At 47.1% G+C, this 9,330-nt stretch overlaps 2 protein-coding genes across 3 annotated transcripts in view; both read right to left on the minus strand.

Annotated features, from left to right (window-relative positions):
- LOC139417892 (HEAT repeat containing 6) overlaps positions 1-1,325 on the minus strand; it is a 53,382-nt gene extending 52,057 nt beyond the window's left edge. The window contains exon 1 of the mRNA XM_071166866.1: positions 984-1,325. Coding sequence (XP_071022967.1) covers positions 984-1,277 — 294 coding nt within the window. The 5' untranslated portion in view covers positions 1,278-1,325. The remainder of the gene's footprint in view (positions 1-983) is intronic.
- Positions 1,326-2,099: 774 nt separating this feature from the next.
- Positions 2,100-8,988, minus strand: LOC139417893 (dynein light chain 2, cytoplasmic). Of its 2 annotated transcripts, XM_071166869.1 has the most exons (3): positions 8,891-8,988; positions 2,807-2,943; positions 2,100-2,736 (listed from the first exon to the last, which is right to left on the minus strand). In XM_071166869.1, exons 2-3 carry the CDS (start codon positions 2,936-2,938, stop codon positions 2,599-2,601), a joined length of 270 nt encoding a protein of 89 aa, XP_071022970.1. In that variant the 5' UTR covers positions 2,939-2,943; positions 8,891-8,988; the 3' UTR covers positions 2,100-2,598. The 2 variants fall into 2 exon arrangements, with proteins under 2 accessions (XP_071022970.1, XP_071022969.1); XM_071166868.1 differs by lacking the exon at positions 8,891-8,988 and having other exon boundaries at positions 2,466-2,736; positions 2,807-3,102.
- Positions 8,989-9,330: the final 342 nt, after the last annotated feature.

Below are 9,330 nucleotides of genomic sequence, written 5' to 3' on the forward strand. Positions count from 1 at the left end.
AAAAGGTACAATCCTAGTCGATTCATCCTGAGCACTGTGGGGGGGGTGGACAGCCTAGCAGGTAATGCATCATGAGCACCGTGTGGGGGTGGACAGCCTAGCGGGTAATGCATCCTGAGCCCCTTGTGTGGGGGGGTGGCCAGCCTAACGGGTAATGCATCCTGAGCACCATGGGGGGGTGGACAACCTAGCGGGTAATGCATCCTGAGCACCGTGGGGTGGGGTGGACATTCTAACGGGTAATGCATCCTGAGCACCATGGGGGGGGGGGGGGGTGGACAGCCTAACGGGTAATGCATCCTGAGCACCGTGTGGGGGTGGACAACCTAGCGGGTAATGCATCCTGAGCCCTGTGGTGTGGGGGGTGGACAGCCTAGCGGGTAATGCATCCTGAGCACCGTGTGGAGGTGGACAGCCTAGCGGGTAATGCATCCTGAGCCCTGTGGTGTGGGGGGTGGACAGCCTAGCGGGTAATGCATCCTGAGCACCATGCGGGGGTGGACAGCCTAACAGGTAGTGCATCCTGAGCACCGTGTGGGGGTGGACAGCCTAGCAGGTAATGCATCCTGAGCACCATGGGTGCCACTGCAACAGGACATTTTAAAAAGATAACACGTTTGGCCAATGCAGAAGATAGTATCACCAAGGCTGGTTGAAAATTCTCTGCACTACACCAAACTGTACCTATGTTGTAACAACGAGTAATGGATGCCAAACATCTTTGGTTAAATCACGTAGGTTAGGCAAAGGTATTGAAAGTTGTTCATGTTAAAAGCCTTAAGGACAGAAACACCTTTCCACGGGCTTCAGTTAAACATACTGTTTTGAAACCTTTTGAAACCTGAAATTTCAAATGCAAGCTACATAAGTAAATTGTTAAAATCAAGCAATATTGACTTAATCAAAATCCCAGTAACTAGCAAGCTCACTATTTAGCTAAGTTTAAAGTTCAAATGTCCATAGCTTTATCATAGCTACTGTACCTCAGGTCGTATGTTGTGGTTCGGGCTGTAGTTTTCAGATATCAGTTGGTCGAACAGCAGGTTGAGTTGTGTTTTCAGGCTGGCTGGATCTCCGGCTCGCAGTGAGCGGAGCTTGGATGCGTAGTGGGAGAACTGCCCCGCCACGGAACCCATCTCCTCCCGGTCCCCCGGAGCCAGCGGGCTGAACGGGACCGCATCTGGTGATAGCGTTACTGACACACCGTCGTTAATACCGGCTAGGCTGGAAGACATTGGAGGACTAGATCCTGGTGACAACGTTGCTCTGGCAGCCATCTTTCAGGAAAAACTCTGCTGCAATGGTACATCCGGGTTTGGCAGGTCAAAGCGTAGTTTCCCTTTTCTTCTTCTTCGGATTGGCAGATCGCATCCAATTTATAAGGTGCATACACCCTACTGTTATGGAGTGTGAGGCCAGTCACGGTCTACATTAAATTCTCTTCATTAGTCCTATTCCTCTAAGAAAGTGACATAAGAGTGGTGGTTTCCTGTTCTGTGCAGCTTCTAATCCCAGAGAAAATAAACCCAGAGGTGTTTTATATAGGCTATTTTAAATCCATAATCTAATCTTGAACCGTTTTCACAAAAGTATATCCAGTGCACAGGTTACTATTTATATCTAATATTAATAACATTTGAAATATTACTTTATTATCAACAAGAATCTGTCACTTTGAAAATGTAGAATGTGTCAGTTCCTGGTTGATTCCACTGCTTCAGGTGTCTTGAAGCAGCTCAGAAAGGCAGTCAGCAGCAGTAGCTTAAGGAACATCAATGAGACAGACAGGGAGAAACATCAGTCAAATAGGAGGCAGGCCCTAGCTACCCATTGATATTTCAGTTATGGGACCCTGGCACTAGGTGGATGTAATATCCCATGGTCGTATCAAGACTCCACAGATGGTTTGTAATTCTTGATACAGGCTTTTGGTGTATCCATAGGAGTTGCCTGGCTCTTATCCATGACCCCCAGGCACAAGCTTGGAGAAAGAGATGACCTGAATCTCTCCACAGACAGAAGGTGTTCTGTATCTTTGTAATGAATGATGAGAGATGACACGCCCCCAGTAAATCACTAGTCCATGTTCCTTTTAAATAGTGTTGAACAAATCTTTATGAACCCACACAGAAGCAACAGTCAAAGCATTTTATACAGCAGTGCAAAGAAAAACAAAAACACATAACATAATAATCTCTACTTTGTAGGCCTTCAGCAACTCTGTGAGTAGCATGTTTCTCATACTGCAAAATATACACATGTAGTCATCAAATGCCGCCCCCCCCCTATTCCCTATGGGCCCTGGTCAAAAGTAGTGCACTACATAAGGAATAGTGTATAGGGACAGTGTGTATCCCATCATGTTAATTATACTGCAACAGATACACACCATGTACATGGCCCATGCAGCACCGCACAGACACAATGGAGACTCATCTAGAACTCTTCAATGTGTGTGTGGCCACAACCATCAATGTATCACAATCCAGGGGAAGAGTAGCAGCCTGCCTCGGTCAGTGGAGACGGGAGGAGAGAGAGCTGGAGGATGACCCAGGTAGACGTCAGGTGGTTAGGAAGTAGTGGTTAAGGTGTAGGGGTTCAACCAGACTTGAAGAGCAGGATGGCCACCTGGCCCAGGTAGAAGTAGATGAAGTGTTTGGTTTCATGCGTCACGTAGCTGCCAAAGTTTCTACCCACAATGCAATGCCACGTAGGGTTGTACTTCTTGTCAAACTCCTGGAACAAAACAGGGAACATTTAGAAACACACACACACACACGGTAAGGATGTCTGTCTGGTTATCAACCTTCTTGATGTAAGCAGCGATGTCCTTCTCAATGTTGTATTTCTCCATGGCCTGAGTGGCACAATCCACAGCATCCTGCTGCATGTCCTCTGACATGTCGGCATTCTTTATGACAGCCTTCCTGTCGGTCATGGTGACTAGAGGGGGAGGGAGAAGAAGGTTAGTTAAAGATACACTATGGAGAAATCGCTTCACCATTTCCTGGTTCCTAAAATTGTGAATTGTCAGGTCACACAAAAAGTAAAATATTGCAGATTTAACCTGTAGATCCTAATTCATGGTATCGTAAGCAGTGGGACTGGAGAGAGGGTAGAGGAGTCTGCTGTGATGGTATCGTAAGCAGTGGGACTAGAGAGGGTAGAGGAGTCTGCTGTGATGGTATCGTAAGCAGTGGGACTGGAGAGAGGGTAGAGGAGTCTGCTGTGATGGTATCGTAAGCAGTGGGACTAGAGAGGGTAGAGGAGTCTGCTGTGATGGTATCGTAAGCAGTGGGACTGGAGAGAGGGTAGAGGAGTCTGCTGTGATGGTATCGTAAGCAGTGGGACTAGAGAGAGGGTAGAGGAGTCTGCTGTGATGGTATCGTAAGCAGTGGGACTAGAGAGAGGGTAGAGGAGTCTGCTGTGATGGTATCGTAAGCAGTGGGACTAGAGAGAGGGTAGAGGAGTCTGCTGTGATGGTATCGTAAGCAGTGGGACTAGAGAGGGTAGAGGAGTCTGCTGTGATGGTATCATAAGCAGTGGGACTGGAGAGAGGGTAGAGGAGTCTGCTGTGATGGTATCGTAAGCAGTGGGACTGGAGAGAGGGTAGAGGAGTCTGCTGTGATGGTATCGTAAGCAGTGGGACTAGAGAGAGGGTAGAGGAGTCTGCTGTGATGGTATCGTAAGCAGTGGGACTAGAGAGGGTAGAGGAGTCTGCTGTGATGGTATCATAAGCAGTGGGACTGGAGAGAGGGTAGAGGAGTCTGCTGTGATGGTATCGTAAGCAGTGGGACTGGAGAGAGGGTAGAGGAGTCTGCTGTGATGGTATCGTAAGCAGTGCGTTAGAAGGAGAACGGGACTGGAGAGAGGGTAGAGGAGTCTGCTGTGGAACAGGTACGTGAGACAGACATACAGAGAAGCTTGGCGAACACCTCCTGCACTATTATAGTGTAATAACGGAGGTGGTTTTGTGACAACCGTCTGTCTACATACCAATGGAACCTTATTATATACAGTGCACTACTTCTGACCAGAACCTGGGCCCAGTCTGGCCGACTAGCACCCTACTTCTGACCAGAACCTGGGCCCAGTCTGGCCGACTAGCACCCTACTTCTGACCAGAACCTGGGCCCAGTCTGGCCGACTAGCACCCTACAGTGCACTACTTCTGACCAGAACCTGGGCCCAGTCCGGCCGACTAGCACCCTACTTTTAACCAGAGCTTGGGCTCAGTCTGTCCGACTAGCACCCCTTCCGAGTCCTGTTACTGGCACTAGAGTGACACAGCGCTCTAGTCAGAGGGACGCACATTTACAAAGGAAAAAAACAAAAACATCCCTTGTCCGTCACGAACATTAAATACAATTACATTTGAACTTCCTCTGCCGATTGTCTGTGGGGTTGGTCCTTCAGTGGGTCTACTACATACATGTTTTAACATTTTTACCCCCATTTTTCGTGGTATCCAATTGTTAGTAGTTACTATCTTGTCTCATCGCTACAACTCCTGTACGGGCTCGGGAGAGACAAAGGTTGAAAGTCATGCGTCCTCCGATACACAACCCAACCAAGCCGCACTACTTCTTAACACAGCGCGCATCCAACCCGGAAGCCAGCCGCACCAATGTGTCGGAGGAAACACCGTGCACCTGGCAACCTTGGTTAGAGTGCACTGCGCCCGGCCCGCCACAGGAGTCGCTAGTGCGCGATGAGACAAGGATATCCCTACCGGCCAATCCCTCCCTAAACCGGATGACGCTATGCCAATTGTATTTATTATGGATCCCCATTAGTTTCTGTCAAGGCAGCAGCTACTCTTCCTGTTTTTTTTTTTAATGGATCTCCATTACTTCCTGCCCAAGCAGCAGCTACTCTTCCTGGGTCCTGACACACCAAAGCGTCCACATTACATATAAAACAGTGAACTGTTTGTACTGAATGAACTAAAGATAAAAACAGTACATCACATAATATCCCTACACCACCACATATCCACAACACAGCATGTTAAATACCACCATACAACAATATCAATGTGTGCGTGTGCATGGGTCTACCTTTGTGTCGGTCTCTTCCTAGTGTGTGTATGCATGGGTCTACCTTTGTGTCGGTCTCTTCCTAGTGTGTGTATGCATGGGTCTACCTTTGTGTCGGTCTCTTCCTAGTGTGTGTATGCATGGGTCTACCTTTGTGTCGGTCTCTTCCTAGTGTGTGTATGCATGGGTCTACCTTTGTGTCGGTCTCTTCCTAGTGTGTGTATGCATGGGTCTACCTTTGTGTCGGTCTCTTCCTAGTGTGTGTATGCATGGGTCTACCTTTGTGTCGGTCTCTTCCTAGTGTGTGTATGCATGGGTCTACCTTTGTGTCGGTCTCTTCCTAGTGTGTGTATGCATGTGTCTGAGCCTGTGTCTTGCTTCACAGTCCCCACTGTTCCACAAGGTGTATTTTTACCTGCTTTTTAAATCTGATTCTACTGCTGCATCAGTTACCTGATGTGGAATAGAGTTCAATGTGGTCATGGCGCTTTATAAACTCAGCAAAAAAAGAAAAAAAAACGGCCCTTTTTCAGGACAAGGTCTTTCAAAGAATTCGTAAAAATCCAAAAAACTTCAGATCTTTTCCCATGCTTGTTCAATGAACCATAAACAATTAATGAACATGAACCTGTGGAACGGTCGTTAAGACACTAATAGCTTAGGCAATTAAGGTCACAGTTATGAAAACTTAGGACACTAGAGGCCTTTCTACGGACTCTGAAAAACACCAAAAGAAAGATGCCCAGGGTCCCTTGCTCATCTGCGTTAATGTGCCTTAGGCATGTTGCAAGGAGGATTGAGGATTGCAGATGTGGGCAGGGCAATAAATTGCAATGTCCATACTGTGAGACACCTAAGACAGGGCTACAGGGAGACAGGACAGACAGCTGATCGTCCTCACAGTGGCAGACCTCGTGTAACAACACTTGCACAGGATAGGTACATCCGAACATCACACCTGCGGGAGAGGTACAGGATGGCAACAACAACTGGCAAGGGCCATTCCCCCCCAGAAATGTCTGGGAACTTGCAGGTGCCTTGGTGGAAGAGTGGGGTAACATCTCACAGCAAGAACTGGCAAATCTGGTTCAGTCCATGAGAAGGAGATGCACTGCAGTACTTAATGCAGCTGGTGGCCACACCAGATACTGACTGTTACTTTTGATTTTGACCCTCCCTTTGTTCAGGGACACATTATTCCATTTCTGTTAGTCACATGTCTGTGGAACTTGTTCAGCTTATGCCTTAGTTGTTAAATCTTATGTTCATACAAATACTAAGTTTATATACTAAGTTTGCTGAAAATAAATGCAGTTGACAGTAAGAGGTGGTTTCTTTTTTTGCTGAGTTTAGTACTGTGTGCCTCCCATAGCCTGTTCTGGACTTGGGGACTGTGAAGAGACCTTTGGTGACATGTCTTGTGGGGTATGCATGGGTGTCTGAGCTGTGTGCCAGTAGTTTAGACAGACAGCTTGGTGCATTCAGCTTGTCAACACCTACAAAAACAAGTAATGAAGTCAATCTCTTCCACTTTGAGCCATGAGAGATTGACATGCATATCATTAATGTTAGCTTGGTGTACATCCAAGGGCCAGCCGTGCTGCCGTGTTCTGAGCCAACTGCAATTTTCCTAAGTCCCTCTTTGTGGCACCTGACCACACTACTCAACTGTAGTCCAAGTGTGACAGAACTAGGGCCTGTAGGACCTGACTTTGTTGATAGTGCTGTTAAGAAGGTAGAGCAGCGCTTTATTATGGACAGACTTCTCCCCGTCTTAGCTACTGTTGTATCAATATGTTTTGACCATGACAGTTAACAATCCAGGGTTACTCCAAGCAGTTTAGTATCTATAAGTGATCCCGGGACAGACAGCAGCGCTCACAGCAACTAAGCCCAACAGAGCCGCAGGATCCAACAAAAGTATATAAAAACTGTCAGCTTTACGAAACAACAAACCGAGGTCTCTCGTTCAGCGGTCAACAAGAAACAGACGTCGCGCTCAGATGACTTCATAGGCCTGGCATATTCCCACATTCAAGAAGCTTTGTTTTGATTGGGTTATTTTGCCTAAACCTTCAGGCCTACCTATAGAAAAGGTTTAAAACAACTATGCATCTCTGCCCAGCCTGGATAGAGTGGCCAAAAGGGTGTTGTTATTCCCCAGTGCCATTCTCCAGGTGGGGAGAGGGGTATTCTCCACTGCTGGCCAGCTCTCCAGGCACTATCACATGAGCCTGAAGCCACAAACTGGCCAAATTAATGCAAAAGCCAAAGTCATTTTTGGTTTAAAATTGTGTTTATTTCTAAGTCACAGTCTAGATGTGAAATGTAGACTATAATCACAACACAACAAAATGTTTAAATACTGAGCGCTTTATGTCTTTAACAGGCTACGGTGTCACAGTCACTAATGCTTCAAAGTATTTCTTTGTGGGTTATAGCCTTGAAACAACTGAATTAAAACATTTTAGTTCCTTCTTAGGCTCCCTGTCTGGCTTCCAACCTATTTAGTGTGTCTATATGCTGTTTAATATGATATGTAGACTATTTGAAATGTGTGCTTCTTACACTCACATGTTCATGTTTATTAAAATACCTTTCATTAAAATCATATGGTTTGGTTTCAATACCAAATGGTAGGTCCAGCAATAGAAAAGACACAACAATAGATTTTTGTGTTTTGCATCAGTTTTTCCTCCCAGTGGAGAGGTCAGATTTTAGAATGAGATCATTTGAGATCTGACCCTGCTGAGAGTCTATTTACATTTGAACATCTTGAACGTTCTGGCTTTAACAAAAATGGCCATGTACTTTTATCTTCTCCCAGTACAGCCAGAAGAGGACTTGTCACCCTGCAGAGCCTGGTTCCTCTCCCCCCAGCACAGCCAGAAGAGGACTGGTCACCCCTCATAGCCTGGTTCCTCTCCCCCCAGCACAGCCAGAAGAGGACTGGTCACCCCCCAGAGCCTGGTTCCTCTCCCCCCAGCACATAGCCTGGTTCCTCTCTAGGTTTTGGCCTTTCCGGGGAGTTTTTCCAAGCCACCGTGCTTCTACACCTGCATTGCTTGCTGTTTGGGGTTTTAGGCTGGGTTTCTGTACAGCACTTTATGACATCAGCTGATGTAGGAAGGGCTTTATAAATAAATTTAATTGAGTTGGAGAGATGATCACTTTGTTGCACTGATGCATTTGCAATTGTTTGCACAGAACAGACGATCCAAAACGAATTGACAAACAAAACATTATCACTTGCAAACCACTTGAGCAATGAGGCAATCAATAACATGCTGTTGCAATGAGGCAATCAATAACACGTTGTTGAACATAGAATAGATGGCCGTACCATTTTTGTACGGACTTCGCTTTGTGCACGAGGGCATTGTCATACTGAAATAGGAAAGGGCCTTCCTCAAACTGTTTCCAGCTGGAAGCACAGACTCATCTGCTGTAGCGTTAAGATTTCCCTTCACTGGAACTAAGGGGCCTGAACCATGAAAAACAGCCCCAGACCATTATTCCTCCTCCACCAAAATGTACAGTAGGCACTATGCATTGGGGCAGGTAGCGTTCTCCTGGCATCCGACAAACCCAGATTTGTCCGTCGGACTGCCAGATGGTGCAGCGCGATTCATCACTCCAGAGAACGCGTTTCCACGGCTCCAGTCCAATGGCGGCAAGTGTTTACACCACTCCAGCCGATGCTTGGCTGATTCCATATACCAGACCGTTTCAACACAGCTGATTCCATATACCAGACCATACCGTTTCAACACAGCTGATTCCATATACCAGACCATACCGTTTCAACACAGCTCCATGCAAAAAAGAGACAGAAATGTAACGTCGCTCACCCTCTTGCTGCTGTTGCTTGTGCTCAGTAGACGCGTTGAACAACGCAGTTCTGTCTGGAGGTCTGTCTTTCTCACCTCCGTTGTGCGTGTTTCAAGCGGGGTTCTGTGTTTACCGGTTACTTACATGCCACGCCCCGCCGCACTGCATTGACGATCTGATTGGCTGTTCCGCGCCCCCCCGCACTGCATTGACGATCTGATTGGCTATTCCGACTCCCCCCGCGTGTTGCAATCGTTTTCACTAGCGCGCTCCTGCCCGCATCTCGTTTCCACCCAGAATGCACCGTGTCCCGGGTGAGAGACGGGAATGAAGGTGATTTATCCCGAACTGATACAATTATGATCAGCTGGAAAAAAGGTGGTAGAAAGACAGGCAGGCAGACAGAGGTGCCAGACAGGCCGACATACCTTGTCAGGCAGGGGGGACGGACAGACAGACA

This window comes from Oncorhynchus clarkii, chromosome 10 (assembly GCF_045791955.1).
Source record: "Oncorhynchus clarkii lewisi isolate Uvic-CL-2024 chromosome 10, UVic_Ocla_1.0, whole genome shotgun sequence".
NCBI lineage: Eukaryota > Metazoa > Chordata > Actinopteri > Salmoniformes > Salmonidae > Oncorhynchus > Oncorhynchus clarkii.

What these genes read in the sequence shown, in the direction of transcription:
- LOC139417893 (XM_071166868.1), bottom strand. Translation starts at nt 3,004, where the DNA reads ATGGTGAAGCGATTTCTCCATAGTGTATCTTTAACTAACCTTCTTCTC. An exon ending in TCGCTGCTTACATCAAGAAG is followed by an intron (nt 2,737 to 2,806) that starts GTTGATAACCAG and finishes GTTTTGTTCCAG; the next exon opens with GAGTTTGACAAGAAGTACAA.